The 21,090-nt window shown below is 43.3% G+C and overlaps 1 protein-coding gene across 3 annotated transcripts in view; it reads right to left on the reverse strand.

Moving 5' to 3' along the window:
• ldlrad4a (low density lipoprotein receptor class A domain containing 4a) overlaps nt 1-21,090 on the reverse strand; it is a 79,813-nt gene that overhangs the window by 18,372 nt on the left and 40,351 nt on the right. For 2 of the 3 annotated variants that reach the window (XM_072675668.1, XM_072675669.1), the window contains exon 3: nt 20,709-20,855. In XM_072675668.1, coding sequence (XP_072531769.1) covers nt 20,709-20,855 — 147 coding nt within the window. Of the gene's footprint in view, nt 1-12,087; nt 12,471-20,708; nt 20,856-21,090 lie in introns of those variants that run through there. The other variant, XM_072675670.1, reaches the window with a different exon arrangement.

Genomic DNA, 21,090 nt, shown 5'->3' on the forward strand with positions numbered 1-21,090 from the left:
ACACACAAAACAAGTTTAAAATCAAATCAAGCATCTGCATTTTTGACCGTTTTTAGCTTTCTCCACGCTTTGGCCCCTGTAGCCGCTTCTGTATACTGTGTGAATAATTCTGGATGAATGGACCAATAGAAATGCACTAATTCCCTTGGAATTAGCTCTAATTTTACATTGACTTCCATGTAAAGTCAAGAGCATGTTTACCATGCTTTTTGATTTTTCTTTTGGGTTTGTAGTTTCTATTGGCTGGAAAGTTCATAGCTGTGCGCATTACTTTCATAAAGTCAATGGTTCTATAATGGAACCACAGCAATTCACTGCAATTAATTCATTTTCTGAATGAATAATCAATAACAACAAAATATCTAAGTTTGAAAAATCTGCACTTTTTACAGTTTCCTCACGTTTTCATGAAACTACGAGGTAAAAAAAAGTGTATATAACTAAAACAGCAGGTTTTTTGTTATTTAAGGGTACAATTCAGCTCAGAACAACAAACCTGCACATGTAAGCCTACGAAAACACCATAAATATCATATTACCATCCGTTATATACAAGTAATCAGTGTGAAATTAAAAAGACAGCGGAATTTGGCGGTTCAAACTGTGTGTTTAGGCCTAGGGCTTGACGAGCGCGAGGAAAAAGCTAGTCTGGGAACAATTCGCTCTGAACTTTCCAACTCTAGAGACACAGCATGAGCTATTGATGGGTACGGAAAGCACAATTACAGTCCTGCACTTCACTTACCAGCATAAAAATCTATATTCCGGCAACATGAGTGCATTTCACACAGTTCTCATAAACCCTTCCTGCATGTTTACGCTAAGTTGCACTTTGCTTTAGGCCTGTGCAGCTACACTCTTAAGCCTCATGAAAAGAAAAGAAAAAAATGTGGATGGGGATCGGCTGTTTTAAGCCAGATCTGGTTGTGGTCCTTTGTTTTTGCCGCTGTGCCAATTCTCGCCAATTCTATCCACTGCGTTAGGGGAATCCGCTTTTCCTCCAGACATGGGCGCGCAGCATGGGGGCAAAAACACAGCATAACATACTCCCGTTATGTACCACGGCTCTTAAAACCCGAAACCAAACAGCCCAGAACAGCAGCTCTGAACTGAGAGAGAGGACATATATGATGCACAAACAACAACAACAGATTCAGAGTCAGTACTTCAGCATCAATCAGCAGCACATCTTACCTAAATGAAGTGGCCGTATTATCTACAACGTCACCGAGATCGGATTAGACCGCCTGCTACCAGGATCGGATTCACAGGCAAAAGATTTCTGTTGTGTTTCTACACAGGACCACTGTCTTCACAAAAGGAGCCTTGAAGAACCCTCTTTGTGTAAATGAAATTAGCATGTCTGTCTGTCTGCGTGTCTGATTGGAGGCAGCTGCTGGCAGCGAGACGGGCGTGCGACTGGAACGAGACACAATCAGCTCCCTCACCGTTTTCCAAATGAAGGTCAGGGCCAGCCGTGACCTTTCACCTTTCCGCTCCCCTTCCTCCACCCTCCACAAAACACTCCAAACATCAGGCATCATCCACACAAACACACACACACACACACACTTCTCAGACAAATCCCTGCACGCTCCTTCCACGGTGTTTACACCTTTACACCTTTCTTACAGTCTTACACTTCATTACTTCTGACTCGGTTCATTTAAACAAGCAGAGAGACCGTGTGGTAAGTGCAGACTGAAAGCTTTCAGTCCATCCCAATTTAGTGTCCGTCAGTAGAACAGGAGACTTCAGGACCGGTGTGAGGCGTATATCTAATGATCTGGGTTCGCTTTTGGTCTTGTTTTGGAAGAAAGGCAGAAAAAGTATTTTGCATTTTTGCCAGACAGACAGACAGACATGACCAGTGATCTCCTGGAGGAAGTATTTCCAGTTCCCATCAAACACCTTGTTCACCTCTCTGATCAGTCCTTCAGTAAAGTAAATCAGCTGAGCTGCTGATGAAACTGAACACTTCCATACAGTGGCTGGAGTTCACAGAGAATCAGGAGCCAAACCTGTGTTTTTCTAACTGTGCTGATCTGACTGTGTTCTTATGACTGATTTTCTAGCTGTGTTAATCTGACTGTGTTCTTCTAACTGTGTTCATCTGACTGTGTTCTCCCAACTGTGCTGATATGAATATTCGTATAACTGTTTTTCTAACTGTGCTAATCTGACTGTGTTCTTCTGTGTTCTTATAACTGTGTTTTTCCAACTCTGCTGATTTGACTGTGTTCTTATTACTGTGTTCTTCCAGCTGTGCTGATCTGACTGTTCTTATTACTGTGTTTTTCTAACTGTGCTGATCTGACTGAGTTCTTCTGTGTTTTTCTAACTGTGCTGATCTGACTGTTCTTATTACTGTGTTTTTCTAACTGTGCTGATCTGACTGAGTTCTTCTGTGTTTTTCTAACTGTGCTGATCTGACTGTTCTTATTACTGTGTTTTTCTAACTGTGCTGATCTGACTGAGTTCTTCTGTGTTTTTCTAACTGTGCTGATCTGACTGTTCTTATTACTGTGTTTTTCTAACTGTGCTGATCTGACTGTGTTTTTCTAACTGTGCTTATCTGACTGTGTTCTTCTGACTCTGCTTATCTGTGTTCTTATTACTGTTTTTCTAACTGCCAATCTGTATTCTTATAACTGTTTTTCTAACTGTGCTGATCTGACTGTGTTTTTCTGACTCTGCTGATCTGTGTTCTTATTACTGTGTTTTTCTAACTGTGCTGATCTGACTGTTCTTATTACTGTGTTCTTCCAACTGTGCTGATCTAAATATTTGTATAGCTGTTTTTTAAACTGTGTTCTTCTAACTGTGCTGATCTGACTTTGTTATTCTAACTGTGTTCCTCTGACTTATCTGACCAGCAAAGCAGTGGTTTACAAGTGAAAGGGTATCTAACTCCATGTGCAAAGGTTTGGGCACCCTGGTCAAATGACAAGCTGTGTAAATAAGTCACATTTTTTACACTACTGCACATTTTAATATAAAAATCCATGTTTAGTTATTAAAGTAATAAAATGTGCAGAATGTCTCAAATGTGTAAATAAATGCTTTTTCACTATACATTTTTCTCTATTATTTAAACCCTGTAGCTGCTCTGTACACTGTGTTAATAATTCTGGAGGCATGGACCAATAGAAATGCTCTAAATTACTATTAATTTCCATTCAAACTTCCCTGTCGGGTAGAAACTGTCAAAATTGGGAGTGTGACTAGTAGTGTATATTACATACATGTAATGTGCGCAACTACACACAATTGGCCATCAAGCAGCAGTGCATTACATATATGATATATATTAAATGTGAGCTGGGTGAGAACACAGAGTGGAACAAAGGCCGTGCGAGAGGGTGCAGGAGGTGACCCTGTGACCTCAGGGAGGTCAGTGGGTAATGAAAAGCTGGGGGGGTGATGTCTGGGAGCGAGACCTAGCCTATGCATTCCTGATGAGTGAGTGTGTGAGTGTGTGTGTGTGTGTGTGTGTGTGTGTGTATGTGAGTGAGACAGTGTGATAAGATCATGGCTGGTGTGGTGTGTTGTGTCTGCGGTCTGGCTGCACCCACAGCACCGTCGCACCGCTTTACAGCACAAAAACTCGGCGAGCCAGTGGAGATGTGGGCTTCAGAGGAACAGCCTGCATTCCTGAGAAACAACTCAAACACCACACAACTGCTACAGACTGAACACACACACACATACACACACGCTACTGGAACATTCTCCGACGTTCGCCTTGCACAGCTTTAAGCAGACTGTGGGCTTCTATTGCCGGCTTTAAAGCCAATGGCACAGAATCTCACTTTTTCCGTTTTCTCCTTTAAATCGAATGTAGTGGATCAGTGACCGCAGGTTTGGTGTCAGAAGTTTGCCTCTTTAGGTCTTCAATAAAAGGCCCTAGAATAAAAAAGACGGTGCTTCTTAGACTGCAATACAATCCTATGCATTCACTGAGCTATAATGAATTTTCAGATGAATTTTCCTTTAAATAATACGGAAATAAACACGGTTCAATTGTCTATGGTGACTATTTCAAATCTGCTGTTTTTGTGACGTCGTCGCTGCTGCCCAATAAAAAAAACGTACATCTTCATTTTTGTCCATGGTTTGAACACTGTGGCTGCTTGGGTACAACTGTGTGAATAGGTCTGGATAAACAGACCAGTAGAAATGCTTTGTATTGGACTTTGTTTCGGACAGCGCCGATATCCACAACCACATCCACTGCTTTCTGAATGGAGCGCGGCAGCAGCTGAACCGCTGTAGGCGGAATAGGTGATGTTTCTGTGACATCCCAAAATGTGTGTCCCTATGTGGACAGTATGGAGTGAGTGGGAAGTGAAATGAACACACAGCATCACGCTTAGATTTCCCGGAAGTGAGCTCGGCATGATATAAGGCTTACAGATAATCCCAAATAGATGTGCGTCTGTGGTTTCGGACGCTGTGTGACTCAGGTTTCAGCAAGACTGCCAGCGTTTTCCAGCTCTTCTCCATGCTTTAGTCCATGAGCATGGATAAGAGTGAGTCATACAGTGTCGGAAACCACATATGCAAGTCTATTCGATTTTATTAGAAGCCAATGGGCAGCTGCAACAAACGGTAAGTGTGCGATCGTATAGCCATGCAGGTAGCATCATGCTAATTAGTGGGATCTGAGCTTCCATTACTCAGCAACAGCAAACTGTAGATGCCAAACATGTGTTGAGGCGGCGTAACACAGCGCTGTATGTATCTGTATTATCTTTGGATAATAATTCGGATTATTATCCAAATATTTGGAAATAAACCATAAGTGGGCATGGCTTACATCTGACATGTGTTCTGGAGTTCTCTTAAGCAGCATCTCATCTCAACCCCTCCTAGATTCTGATCTGAGCCTGATCTGGTAGTCATGTGGTTCAATAAGCTGGTCAGCTCGGCTCCGCAAGCGTTTTTATTGAAGTCTTTCGTAAAGTCTTCGTAAAGTATTGGCTGAAGTCACCCTCATTCCTTAAACTCTTTATAAAGCACCAAATCCTGTTAGCTGTAGGTTTCACATCGTTCGATAGATGCTGTACGAGCCACATCCTCCTGAACACATACACACACACACACACACACAGATACCACACACAAACAAACACAGACCTTGAGCTTCAAACCCCATTCATCATCAGCCAGCGCCACCCGAGACACCATGAATACGCACATGCATCTGCCGAGACGTGGCTAGACGAGACCCGGACGAGACGGAGCTCCCACCCCCAATTGCCCCCGCCCCCTTCCCCAACCCATTTCAGTTGCGGAAAAAAGCAGACCCACCAAAACTCCCCAGAGGACTACAAATCTGTTCTCTGGCGGGCTCCCGGGGAGAAGGAGGAGGCACAGAATGTTGATGTCTAATCTCAGGACAGACTTGCTTATGTGGCTTATGTCGCCCCTTTCGCACAAGCAACTCTGGCCAAGCATTCACCGGTAATTAAACAGGAAGGCCTTCAGTGTGAAAGCAAGTCGGGGTGGAAATCCTGGTAAAGTGGAGCCAGCAGTTCCCCTGCAGGTGAGCCAGTACAATTCCCGGGAAATCATCGGGAGCCTCACGTGTGACCAGAAGCCGAAACGTTAGAGGGAAATTACAGTCTTGAGGTCTAGATCGCAGTCCAGAGCCAAGCTGGAAAATCTCACCTGCTTGAGACGGGTGCCCGATATTGGAGGAACTGGCATTGCAATACTGCATTTCTGTGATATACATAGCGCTATTAAAAAATGACCAGAAGTCAATAATCCGACATTGCATGATCTATATAATGCACTCTGGGTGTCCAAGATTGGAGTAAAATGAATGAATCTGGTAGATACAGTAAGGAAGTCATGGAAAATGGGAACTGTGCTTTTGGAATTTTGCTATTTTGTAATTAAGCCCCCTAAAAAAGTTGTGGGTCTGATTTAATTTGACATTGCATGTGATACTACAAACCCAATGCAATGGGACTATTGCACACTGTGCACATTGCCATGGCAATGCCAAACCGATGTATTGTGCAGCTCTAACACTGTGTTAGGTGTTTCTACGGTAGAATGATGCGGGACCTGTGGGTTGATGGCGATACCTGTTTTTTTTACATGCTTTCTACACAAATGGTAAGCAAAAAAATTGGGAGTAAATCCACCTGGATCTGCATTACCAAGAAATAAGGAAAAGTTTTAAAAAGATGAATCTCCATTTTTGTCATAAAGCGAATCTGGGAGTTGTTCTGAACATGGTGTCTAACTGGGCTGACGATAGACCAATGGAAACGCACCAAAATGACGTGAATGGCGTATTATTTAATAACTACAGGGACTTCGCTTCAAACTGGTGGAGCTGTTCTTTGGTAACAGAAGTTCGTAATGACATTTTCGGCCCATTTAAGGGGTTAAGAAGATTTTCTGCCGATGACAATATGCTTTTAAAACGATCCAATTATATATAAATACACATTTCTGTTAAAGTCTGAAATCCCATGTGGCTAAAAGACGAATTTCCACTATAATCTAAGTGGCAGAAAGTCATTTTTTTCATCATATGATGTGATCAGTTTAAAAATAATGGACATACATACCAAAGAACACAATATCCGTTTATATATTAAAGTTGTCATTTTTTTCAGACAAAAAAGGTTCATAAGGAAATCAGAACATCTGAACAAATGCGTTAAAAATACAGAATGTAAATGTGATCCAGTGGGTAACTCAGTGCATAATGAATTGTGTTATTATGCAAAACCACAGACAAATAAAAAAAGACCACATTTCTGCCACATAAACGGGAAACGGTGCAGCAGGGCCACCAAAACCCCCACCCAAAATCCCACAGTGCACTACAAATCTGCCTCAGTGGGTCCCTAGGGGCCTCTGAAGGAGCCTGGAGGAGAAACAGTATGTGTGTGTGTGTGTGTGTGTGTGTGTGTGATGATGTCGAGTTCAGACACAAAGAGCAGAACGAGGGCCAATGTCAAGGCTGGCTGACTCTGCAGCAGCGCACACTCAGCTGCTGCTGTCAAAAGAGCAAAGGTCATACACTCACCCTAGCCTGGGGGAGGGGGGGTCTTCATGATCCCACCCCCCTCCAAAAAACACATAAACCCACCTATACACACAAAGTGGGGGCTGTTCCGGCCTCACAAAGACGCATGGAGACACTGCGAGCAGAAAGCAGGGGGATCACAGCATGTCATTTTAGGGTCAGGGAAGTTTCAGGGCCGAAAATGCCCCCCAAAAAGTGTATTGAAAAGTGTATAATGGGTTGTTACCTAAACTACTGTGCAGTGGATCGGGATCCAGGCATGGTTTAATGGGTGTCTGTCAATCCTTTGTTTTTGCCGCTGTGCCAAAGCTTCATAAACGAACATCGTCCCCAGCGTGCTCAGAAGAGCAGTTTAGAGTCTGTTCTGCAGTGGAACATCAACATACCTGCACTTCTAATGTTTTGACTGGGTTTTAAGGAAGCTGTCACTCTTCCAGACATGAACACGGAAATGTAAACACAGCTGTTTGTTTGCTTTCTGGCTACTCTGCTGAAACTCTTACTCTTTTCTATTATATTATATAATATCATATTATATAAAGTGTACTTTCCACAACCTGAGTTGAGCCACTGCAACTTTCTGTATGTTTTAATGCATGATAGATGCATTACATAAAAAATGATCTATTACTATGAATTATACAGCTTTCTCTAAGGTGTGTGTGTGTGTATGCTAGGGGTTCATTTCCATTCAGTAATAGTGCTAGGCTGTAAAATAAGAATCTAGTTAGCCTGCAGATACGCCCCCCTCTCAGCCTCAAAAACCACACAATACACAGACTTGGGGTGAACCCAACACAGAATTAGGAGGAGGGCCGACTCCTGACCTCTGCTGTGACCTCATCTCTCTCTCTCACACACACACACACACACTAACACACACAGTCGCATAAACGCAGACCCCCTTTGACTCATCCATTAGGTGCATTAGGTTATTGGGCAGATGAATGTTATGGCCCGGCTGGGCCTGTAAACTCTGCTTTGATGGCCAGGAACTGAAGGATGACCTCGAGGAGAAGAGGAGGACAAGGAAGATGCTTCTCCGAATGTACCTGGCTGAAACGTGACGGATCTCTAAAGCTCTGAACTTTGGGAACTTGACTGGAGAAGAATAAATGTCGCCAAGACTGTTTTTTCTAATGTCAAAGAATAAATAATGCTGAAATAATAATACCATGCCAACTGGTCTATATTCAACATTTCCCACAATGCACTGCACTAGATCCACTTAACCAGCCCTGATGGGCGGTGTTCTAGATGTAGAAGCTGAGACTGAACACACCTGACACTGCATTCCAGAGACACATTTAATGTGAGAGGTTTCAAATGCAGTAAAATGAATCACCTGAGCGAATCACCTGACTTAGTAGCCGACTGACCGCCTGCAGTTTTGACCTCTTAATAGAGAGAAGCCTGCGCTTCAAGAACACTACAGAATACTAGCACATGCTAATGCTAAGAATACACAAAAAACAAGTTCACAGACAGAGACAGACAGACAGATAGATATAGACAGATAGACAGATATAGACAGACAGACAGACAGACAGATATATAGACAGACATAGATATAGACAGACAGACAGATAGATAGACAGATAGATATAGACAGACAGAAAGACAGATAGATAGACAGACAGACAGATATAGACAGACAGAAAGATAGACAGACAGACAGACAGACAGATAGATAGACAGACAGATAGACAGATAGAGAGATATAGACAGACAGACAGATAGACAGACAGAGACAGACAGATAGATAGATAGATAGATAGATAGATAGATAGATAGACAGACAGATAGATAGACAGACAGAGACAGATAGATAGATAGATAGATAGATAGATAGACAGATAGATAGACAGACAGAGACAGATAGATAGATAGACAGACAGACAGATAGATAGACAGACAGAGACAGATAGATAGATAGATAGATAGATAGATAGACAGACAGACAGACAGACGTGCAGAAGCTGGCAGAACAACAGTATGATGTAATTCTGTTGCATCATACAAACATGTAATTTCCTCCACATCCAAACTTACTACCTCTCTGCTTTGATATCAAGAGGTCACAGGTCAGACGCTGACAGCGTATTTCTTATACCAAGGCAGTCTATCCAAAATCTCACAGCATTGCAATATATCACATTACATTGGATCATAACGCCTGTATCGGGATACGTATCGCATCGCCCTTCCTAAACCAACACACAGCCCTATTAACCATAACCTCTAGTATACTGATATCGCAGAAGCGTGCCATACGGACCAATCACAGTGACTTCTACTGATTTGTGCAGCTACTGAGACAAAATCCCACCAATGCTTTCTTCTCATAACTGCTGGTGTGACCCAATCCAATTACGATATTAGCGTGTCAGCCATACTGCACACTCCCAATACGGGTGTATGCCCACAGTAATAAAATGTTAATAAGCCAGGCCGGGCCTCGGTAAAAGGTGAAGCTCCAGTGTCTGCACAGCCAGTGGAAAATCAAAAAGGTGCCAAATTGATGCTGAGATCAGATATTGACGGGGCTGGTGTTTTTGTCCCCCGCGTATTCGTTACAAGCACAGGCTGCATAGCCGCAGCCGAGCCAAAACGCAGCCCAATATCCTGTTTCTACATTCTGCTGCCTGACTTTGGCTGCTGCCCCGTTGGAAACGGATTACGCCAGCCAGCCCTTGTGCACAAGAGTGCGTGTGTGTGTGTGTGTCTGTGTGTGTGTGAGGTATTGAACAAGAACACAGACGCACTTTTAAGCATTTTTACACCTATATAGAACACAGACGCGGCTTCTCCGCCCCGAGCACAGCTCCGTTAATAGCACCGTCCTGTTTTCGCTCCGAAAAGCCGACCGCCACACAGCCTTTATCAGATAAAGATTAGCACTTTAGCACTTTGGCCTGCTGAAGACTGAGGGAGTGTCAGGGTGAGCTAATGGGGCTAACACACATACACACACACACACACACACTGACTGGAAAGCTGCAAATGTGACTCCACAGACTACTGACCACACACTTCATAGGGTATAACACTCAAGGGTTACTCAACCACTGTGCTAAACATGTCTTAGGCTCAGTTCTAGACGGTAGGCCTCCAAAAAGTGTGTGTGTGTGTGTGTGTGTGTGTGTGTGTGTGTATGCACGCGCTGTCATTGGCACCCAGTGCTAAGGAGCAGCACTGCAGTCCAATCTCTTTGCCAAGTTCACAAGTCTGCACACACAGTACCAAACACACCGGCCAGACTTTCATTACACACACACACACCAGACAGACAGACAGTGACCACAAAGTCACACACACACACATACTCTCAGACGAGCTCGAAGACGCAGACAGGCGCGTTCATTTCGTTCTCACAGAGGAGGGGAAAAAATAACCTAGCATTTGTGCAAGGACACTCAAACACCACAGAATACGAGGCTTGGAAATACAGCTATACTTTATATATACACACACACACACACACACCATACCATACCATAATAATATATCGCTTTTATATCGTATCATTTTTCACTTTGTGAATCTGGCAGTTGTTCTATACATGGGTCAAAACGTCCCAAATCAGCAGACCATTGTGCTTCCATTTCCACAATGGCTTGAAATCCAGTCTTTTTACATTGACTTCCATTGAAATTGTATATAATGCCAAAAGCCTTTCACAGGGCCGACATCCCCAAAACAAGCCGGATGACCAATTCCGAGTAACTAACCAAGAAGGGGAGTTCATCTAACCCCAACAAACCAGCAAACGGGTGAAGATAACACAGGCCGGACCCCCAGCAGGACGTACTACCGACCTGCTTGCAGACTAGGCATTCATTTCCCCACTGTTGTGGGCCGCTAGCACCCTAAAGTCAGTAGGAAAACTCCAAAAATTAGTCTCAACAACTTTTACCATGTTTAAACTGAACAGTCAAACATGTGGCAGGACCTTAACGCACTTTTTAGTCAAGCGAGGAGAGACTTAAGTCAACCAGAGCCTGAGACTGTCTGCGTATTTAAAAGGACGCAGCCCGGAACTTCAAGGTAAGGACTTTAGGAGCCTCTAGGCTGGACAGGGCCGGTGAGAATAGTCCCAAAAAAGCTTCGTCTGCTATTACGTCCTTTTCCTTTTCGGTCTGGGTGAAGAGGGTGGGTGTTGTGTGGCTGTTTCTAGTTTTTTTTTTTGTTCGTTTTCGCCCGCAGTGTGTTCATCTCAGCCAAATCTGCTAAGCAGGCACCCAAAACCCGCACCTAGGGCTGCCTGGTGTGCGGCGGGTCCCGCTGAGGGGTCAGCAATGTATGGACTGAAGGGGTGTAGGAGTTGGTATCATATAAATATATATATATACACACACACACATATATAAATATATATATACATGTGGACGTGTGTAGGCAGCCCCCCACAGCAAGCTTCCCCACTCATGCACTGCATTGCTTCCACTTCCACAAAAAAAATATATATATATATGCATGCAAGTGTAAAGGCATAGCCTACACACACACACACACACTAGCTTTGCATGACCATCTGACGTTAAAACGAGCAACACAAGCAAGCACAAAAACCAACTAAAGGCCTCGGCTGCCTCTCATATTACAGAAAAGAGTGAATTTCATGGAGGTTTGGCCAAATACGCCACAGCCTGGTCTGGGGGGGGGAGGAAAGGGAAAAAAAAAAGATGTGGACAAAAACAGGTCCAAAAAAATAAAAATGGATCCAAAAAAAAAAACACGACACGATCTAGCGCAGTGGATGAGGGCTAACGGAGGAGGTTTTCACTCCATCCTGCGTGAAATGATAACGGTAACGTTACGGTGCGGGTGAGAACAGTGAGCCCGAGCTCCGTGTAAAGCACAGCGCCGATTAAACAGCTTCTCTCTCTCTCTCTCTCTCTATATATATATATATATATATATATATATATATATATATATATATGCATTTATAGATATATATATATATTTATAAATATATTGATCTAGTCCTCTTTAACACGCGCTAAAAGCAGCGACAGACGGGGACTTACATCTATCCATTCCCTGTGGCTGGGATGCGGTGCAGTTGCAGGAGCAAGTGACATTGGAGTTGGAGTAGCCGGAGGCGCCCGGGACCGTCCTGTTTTGCATCCGGCTTTGGGTGAGGGTTCGCCGTGGAAGAGGCGCCGCCAGCGCCGCTAAACCAGCGGAGCTCCGCCTCTCGGCTCCATCACCAATCCCTCACGGCCAAAAACTAGCTCTGCATCCTCGCTTTCGTATATTTTTTCTTCTTCTTCTTCTTCTTCTTCTTCTTCGCTACTGCTCCTTTTTCTGCTCCGTCTTCTTTCTCTTTTTCTTCTTCTTCTTCTTCTTCTTCTTGCTCTTGCTCTTTTTCTCGCTTCCCACCAGCGCCCCTCTCGCTTTCATTCAAAAGAATGGCTCACTAGTGGAAGGAGCTCGCGCATGGTGGTGGAGGGAGGGGGCAAGTGTTACAGCGCTAACCCAATCTCTCTCTCTCTCTCTCTCTCTCTCTCTCTCTCTCTCTCTCTCTCTCTCGCTCGCTCGATCGCTCTCTCTCTCTCTCTCTCTCGCTCGCTCGATCGCTCTCTCTCTCTCTCTCGCTCGCTCGCTCGCTCGCTCTCCCTCCTTCTGTTCCGAAAAGGGGAGCACAGCCAGCCAGACAGGACGGGAGGGGGGGGGGGCAGACTAGTAGAGTGACAATAGAGAGAACGAGAGAGAGAGAGGGAGGAGGGGGCGAGAGAGCAGGGACAAAAATGAAGAAGGGAAGGACAAGGAAAAGAGAAAGAAAGTGGAAGTGGAGAGAGAGACAGACAGAGGCGTGGAAAGACAGGGACGGGAAAAGACAGAGAGATGGAGAGAAAGATAGAGGGGAAACAGGGGGGAGGTTTGGGGGGGGGGTGGGAAAGAAGGAGAGGGAGGGGTCGGTCTAGCCGGTGGGAGTGCAGGCAGTTAGAGTTACCCACAAACACACACACACACACACACACACACTCATTAGCGCCAGCCAGTACCAATGGAGGCAGCCATTGAGGAGGCTGACCTTGGGCTGACCCCACAGTCTAGCAGAAATTCAGCAGATGTGTCAGACACTCCCCTCCCAACACACACACACACATACACACACTGACAGCCCTGTCCCAAACTGTCTGCTGTCTATAAATAACTGCTGCACTTTGGGGGTGCGTGTGAATGTGTGTGTTTGTGTGTGTGAGTGTCTGAGTTGGAGGAGGTGCATCCGTCTGGGTACTTAAAATAAGAAGAAGCTACTGAAATGTGACAAAAGTACTTTTATAAAGTTAACAGGGTCCGCTCAATTCTACATTTATAGAATCTATATATTCTTACTTTTACAGAGTTTATACATTGCTATATTTATAATCTTTACATTTATAGAGGTTATATATATATATATATATATATATATATATATATATATATATATAGATTTATAGAATTTATTTAATTCCTACAGTTATAGTGTATACATTTATAGGGGTTATATATTCCTATATTTATAGTCTATAGATTTATAGAGGTTATACATTACTACAATTGTAGTCTATACATGTATAGGGTTTATGCATTCCTATATTTATAGTCTATACATTTATATTGTACACATTACCATATTTGTAGTCTATACATTTACAGAGTTTATGCATTTCTATATTTATAGTTATACATTTATTGAGGTTATATATTCCAATATTCATAGTCTATACATTTATAGAGGTTATACATTAATACATTTGTAGTCTGTACATTTACAGAGTTTAATCATTACTATATTTGTAGTCTATACATTTACAGAGTTCAATCATTCCTATATTTATAGTCTATACATTTACAGAGTTTAATGATTCCTATATTTGTAGTCTATACATTTACAGAGTTTATTGATTCCTATATTTATAGTCTATACATTTACAGAGTTTATTGATTCCTATATTTGTAGTCTATACATTTACAGAGTTTATTGATTCCTATATTTATAGTCTATACATTTACAGAGTTTATTGATTCCTATATTTGTAGTCTATACATTTACAGAGTTTATTGATTCCTATATTTATAGTCTATACATTTACAGAGTTTAATGATTCCTATATTTGTAGTCTATACATTTACAGAGTTTATACATTTCTTCATTTATAAACTCTACACTTTTACTGGTATTTAATGGAACCTGTTCCTCCTACAACCAGTGAATTGTTCCTTGAGCCACTGGCTGCAACACAAGCCCAAAACCTGACTGATCCATCCTGCGCTTCACAGTTGGAGAGGTGTTCTTTTCGTGTATTCTCCAAACAGATCTTATGCCACTGATTTCTAATGAGTTTATACATTTCTACAATTATAAAGTTTACACAATTATATATTTATATTCTTTACATATATATGTATATATATAGCATATCTAAATTTCAAAATGTATATAATCTTTATATTTATATATGTATTATTTTTTTTATTGTATATACTTTTATATATGTATTATTTATTATAATTGTATATGCATTTCTACATTTATACAATCTATACATTTAAATATTCACAAAGTGTATATGTTTATGGGGTTTATACTTTTATAGGCTACATACATACGTATATATTTATAGTGTCTATGCACATATAGAGATTACAATGAACTTAAATCAGTGCAGTCTGCCCACTTGGTGTGAGACGGCCTGCAATTTTTAGACACGCAGAGAGCATTAGCATCCACCCCCTCCACACACACTCACACACACGCAGACATGCGCGAGACAGCAGACAGCAGAGAGAAAACATCATCCACTGAATACCAAACACACTACAACACCCCCCCTACACTCCGGCAAGTGCAGTTTTCAGACCACCACTGATACACAGCCGTGGCGTTAGTGTGCATACGCTTATAGATCATACGATCACACTTAGAACCAGGAATTCTAATGATAAGCAAGAACACTTTGATCTCTTAATAGTAATAGAATGCATATTGATTAAGTGCATGTGGGTAATTATGCATTTATATAACCACATGTTTACATCATTTATATTGACGTATATGAGAACACAACACTGATTTACTGTAGCATCTACTAAAATGCAGGCTGCGCTTCAGAGGGGAAACGAAATGGTCAACACGCCTTGTTTTGACTGGCCTTTGAGCCGGTGCCGCCCTTCAGGCGCCCCCGTGTGGAGCCAGGGAATACTACACCACTGCAATGGCTCATTTCAGACACAATCCCACTCATCACCACAAGCTGGCCAAATGCAAGCTTAAGGTGTAGCCCTGTGGGGGATGTGGGTGTGGGTGATCAAACTCTGGGGTCTGGAGGGCCACGGCACCACAGGTGTCTGTGTCTGAGTCCAATGCTTGAATAGCTTGGCTGATCGGACGTCCCTAAATGCCATCAGCCACCGAGACATGTTTGTGTGTGTCTGATGCCTGTTTCTTTGCTGTTCATACTGGAGCTACAAGGCTAATGCAGCACCCTGAAACAGCAGAACCAGGATAAAAAGCAGACAGGCAAACCACAGAGACACACACTGACACTGTAAGCACCAAAGTGAGTGGTAAAATGTCTCCACAGCATTAGAACCTACATATTTTCCTCACTGTCCTCACAAAGAGATTATAACAAACTGCGTGCTCTCACAAATACACTGGCCATCCAATGGGTTCTGTAGCACTGTAATTAATTAATACTACACCCAAACCTAAACCTAACACTGAGTGTCTCCTTTCTGCTTGTTACGTTAGTCATCAAAAAGCTGATTTTGTAGTAAGAAAGGTTCTCGAGTGAGGTCCAGCAGAAATATCCTCATTGGGACAAAAATTTCACGTTTAGCTATCCTTATGAGGACATTCGGTCCTCACAACGTGCTTAAGGCAAACACCAAACACACACACAATTCATTTGGTTACTGCCATGACCAAGGTCTGTGGAAATGCAACACACACACACACACACACACACATAGGCAGAGTCTCGGTCGGGCCTGAGCCATTTCCTGCCAGGACGCATGTGGTAAGCAAAACTGCTCATAAACAACCACACACAGTCCACAGGGGAACACACTCAGGTCTGTCCTTACTGACCGTCTCGTTCAGTCTTCCACAGCCTCGGACACCCGTCAGTCTCCTCTGAACTCATCGGAAAGAAAATGAATCTTTGATTCAACTGAGGTGATTTGGTTGTAATCTGTTCGACTGATCCAGAATCGGTGTGTGGGACTGAATCCACACACTCCCCACTACTCCCTACATGCACCCCACACTGATGCTCAGTACGTCCAAAATGTATGCTTGCGGACGCCACTCCTAATGAATGCATTCGGCTACTTTAAGTTGCACCCATTGCTGACACATATGTGCAAATGCACACACACACATAGCGTGTCTAGTCCATGTTGAGAGGTATTGCCCATGCTGGACAGCAGAGTACAGTTCCTCCGACACTCTTTTTAATACCCTTGCTTTTGGAAGTAACAATGAATGAGTAGGTGTCCCAATACTTTTTTTCCTCCATATAGTGTACCACCATACTATGCCGAGGTAAGTGGTTTTGATTACTCTGCTGTTCTTAAAGTAAGTCGGGAATAATGAAAAAAATGATGACTGACGAAAATAACTGACTAATACCAAAAAATGTCATTTATATAATGCAAGCAGGCTTTACGTAAGTGGAGGGGGTCTGCTGCAGTCTCTCAGTCTCTCTCTTTCAACACACACTCTGCAGCTTAGGGGAGAGAGACGATGGGGGGCTCTGCTTCCTTCACCATACACAAACACACACACACACAAACACACTCAGGCGGAAGGGAGACAGAAGGAAGCAATTTATGGAGTGAAACACTTCAGGAACAGACTGAATGTGTAAACACGAGCTCTGGATGAGACTGCAGGGCTGTGCGATACACCGCTTGTGACCATACAATCCCCTGCAAAAAACTCACCGATTCATACGGGATTACAATCCCTGCAGAATATTTGATGCGCTGACAGACGTATTCATTAAAATACAAGGATATGTTGACCATGTCGTGCAGCTGTATCAGGCAGACAGGAGTACACACCCAGAGACGCTCCTCAGACACAGCTGTACCCACTGTGACCTGATCTCAGCTGACTGCACCCGTTTTCTCGCTCACTCTCTCTCTCTAAACACACACCATGATTTGGGCCTCTCTATAGGAGTCTTCTATACCTTCCCCCGTCAGTCACTGTCAGATGCAGGTAATGGGTAGCATGCTGTGTGAGTGTGTCTGTGGCAGAAAAAAGCATTAAAAAGGAAACAGCAGTGTAAAACTAAGCCTGGTTGATATATGGCTTTTAACATTGATATTCTAATAATACTTATTTTATACTTGTATTATTTGTTATGTCTTCTTCCAATATTTTATTTTACAATCACATTCACAATCACACATGCATAATCAGTTTCACATTTACATTACCATCACAGTCACAATTACACTCATATTACATTCACACTGACATTAAAATCAGTCACAATTACAGTCACAATCCCATCCACCCACATCACAATCACACTCACACCTCAATCACACTCATATCACATTTACACTCACATTACAATCACAGACACAATTACAATCACAATCCCATCCACAATCACACTCATATCACATTCGCACTCACATTACAATCAGTCATAAACACAGACACAATTACAGTCACAATCCCATCCACACACATCACAATCACACTCATATCACATTCACACTCACATTACAATCACAGACACAATTACAGTCACAATCCCATCCACACTCACAACACAATCACACTCGCATTTCAATCAGTCACAATCACAATTACAGTCACATTACCATCACAGTCACATTCACAGTCACATTAAATCACAGTCACAATCACATTACAATCAGTCACACAGTCACAATCCCACCCACACTCAAATCACAATCACATCTCAATCACACTCATCACATTCACACTCACATTACAATCACAGACACAATCACTATCACACTCACATCTCAATCATGCTCATATCACATTCACACTCACAATACAATCACAGACACAATTACAGTCACAATCCCATCCACACTCACATCACAATCACACTCACACTCACATTACAATCACAGTCACAATCACATTCACACTCACATTCACATTATAATCACAGTCACAGTCACATTCACATTCACATTCACATTCACATGACAGTCACAATCACAGTCCCAGTTACAATAATGCTCAGGTCAAATCTGACTACATGTGAAATGTAGATGGAAACTAAACTGTCTGATCTGAAACACACTGCAACAGGGTGATAGGAAAAACACAGGCTGATCAGCGCAGCTGACTGACGTGGTCAGGCGGCCAGTCTAGTCGGTAGTGGTCATCCTAAGATACAGCACAGAAGCAGAGTGGACTAATGAACACTGATCATGAAAAGGTCAAATTCAAGGCTGTTTCTCACCACACTGACCTCTAGTTCATAACACTCTCAACCTCTGACCTCTCCCCAGAGAGCGCTGTGTGTGTGTGGTGAGTTTAAACACTGTTAGAGAGTGATGTGTGTGTGTGTGTGAGTGATACATTTGAACACTGTTAGTAAGTGCTGTGTGAATGTATTTGTAAGTGATTGTGAGTATGAATGCAAATGTTTGTGAATGCGATTGTGACTGTGAATGTGATTGAGACTGCCATTGCAAGTGTTACTGTAAATGTGACTGAGGCTGTGATTGTGATGAAAAATGTGACTGTTATTGTGACTGTAACTGTGTGACTGTGATTATGAGTGCAACTGTGATTGTAAGTGTGACTGTGTGACTGACTGTGATTGTTACTGAGTGTGATTGTGACTGCCACTGCGAGTGTGACTGTGATTGTGAAAGTGTGATTGAGGCTGTAATTGTGATGGCAAATCTGATTGTGATTGTGAGACTGTGATTATAAGTGTAACTGTGATTGTAAGTATGACCATGTGGTTGAGACTGTGACTGTAATTGTGACTGCAACTGAAGGAGACTGTAAAATGTGATTGTGTGATTGTGATTGTCAGTGTGACTGCTGAACGTGATTGTGAGTGAGTGTGATTGTTAGTGTGACTGCTGACTGTGATTGTGACTGTTGCTGTGATTGACACAGCTGGTTAGTGACTGCTGATTGAGCTAACAGAGGCTCAGAGAGAGTCAGTGAGGAAACCTGAAGGCATCCAAGGCGTTTTTCATGGAAATCCTGCCCCCCGCCTCACACCGCGCTGATTTAGCTGTGTGTGTGTGTGCTGTGGGGGTGGTGTGTGTGTGTGCGTATGTGTGTGGTGAGAGGACCCCTCTGCAGCGCTGCAGGGACATCCCTGACTCACCCAGACACTTCGTCTAGACCGTATTCATGATCCATCTGTCTGAGACAGCAAACTCCATTAGAATCGAAGTATTCTCTTCTTCTCGCCGCCTCTCTCTCCCCTCTCTATCTCTCTCTCTCCTCTCTCTATTTCTGTCTCTCTCTCTCTCCTCTCTCTCTCCTCTCCATATATCTCTCCTCTCTCTATCTCTCTCTCCTCTCTCTATTTCTGTCTCTCTCTCTCCTCTCCCTATCTCTCCCCTCTCTATTTCTGTCTCTCTCTCTCGCTCCTGTCTTTGTCTTTACCTCTCTCTCTATATAACTCGCTATTCCTCTCTCACCCCTTTCTCTCTCTTTCCCTGTCTTATATATCTCCCTTTTCTGTCACAATCATCCTCTCTCTACCCTTTTCCTCACTCTCTCTCTTTCTCTGTCCCTCTCTCTCCCCCTGTCTTCTCTGCACAAAAATTATCACTCCACAGCCCCTGAAAATTCAATCATAGCACTCCGTCTCATACACACACACACAAACACACACATGCACACACAGGTGTGTCTGAAATAGCAGCCATACACAGACACCTTCATTAGCATGCGGGCTAGACTGCTAAATATTTGAAGTGCAGTAGTTGGCACAACGCCACAGAAAAGAGAGAGAGAAAGAGAAAGAGAGAGGGAGAGTAAGCCCTGTAAGAGGTGTTTGTGTATGTGTGTGTGTGTGTGTGTGTGTGTGGAAGCAGACAGCGTAATAAAGCTGAGCTGTAAAGTCCAAAAAACTAGCATCACACAATCTGACTGTGTGTGTGCGTGTTTGTGTGTGTGTGTTTTGACTCAGGAAGTCTAGATTACAGGGGGAAAGTTCACTGGGCAGTTTTGGCTGGTGTGTGACAGAGAACATCTGTTTACTGTCCCTCTGAGAGAGAGAGAGCAGAGAGAGAGAGAGAGAGAGAGAGAGAGAGAGGGAGAACGAAAGAGAGAGAGCAGATAGAGAGAGAGAGACAGAGGGTGAGAAAGAAAGAGAGGGAGAACAAAAGAGAGAGAGAGTAGTGAGAGAGAGTAGAGAGAGAGGTGGGCTGGTTCAATGCGGGTTGAAGTTTGACTGTACAGTGTGTGTAGGGTGTGTGTAGGGTGTGTGTAGAGTGTGTTACTCACTGTGTAAGGTGGGCTGGTTCTGTGCGGGCTGAGGGCTGACTGTACAGTGTGTGTAGGGTGTGTGTAGGGTGTGTGTAGAGTGTTACTCACTGTGTAAGGTGGGCTGGTTCGGTGCGGGCTGAAGGCTGACTGTACAGTGTGTGCAGGGTGTGTGTAGAGTGTGTTACTCACTGTGTAAGGTGGGCTGGTTCGGTGCGGGCTGAAGGCTGACTGTAGAGCAGCTCTGTTCATCACTCAGGTCTCCACAGTCGTTCAGCTGGTTGCAGATCAGAGACACCAGGTGCAGACATTTACCATTACTGCACTGAAACCTGCACTCTGAGAGAGAGAGAGAGAGAGAGAGAGAGAGAGACATGTGAAAAATATATTTTCTGAAATTTTTCGCACATTCCTGTACACACTGGTTTCTGTGGCCAAGTCAGGAGTGGACACTGGTGTGGTTTTCTAACTCACCTAGCTCTACAGTCCCTTCACAGGGGGTTATCATGCATCCCAATGAGCGCAACGCCTGCCGCAAGACGTCCACGGGGGCATCCGGTTTTTAAAATAGCTT

This window comes from Salminus brasiliensis, chromosome 3 (assembly GCF_030463535.1).
Source record: "Salminus brasiliensis chromosome 3, fSalBra1.hap2, whole genome shotgun sequence".
Taxonomy (NCBI): Eukaryota; Metazoa; Chordata; class Actinopteri; order Characiformes; family Bryconidae; genus Salminus; species Salminus brasiliensis.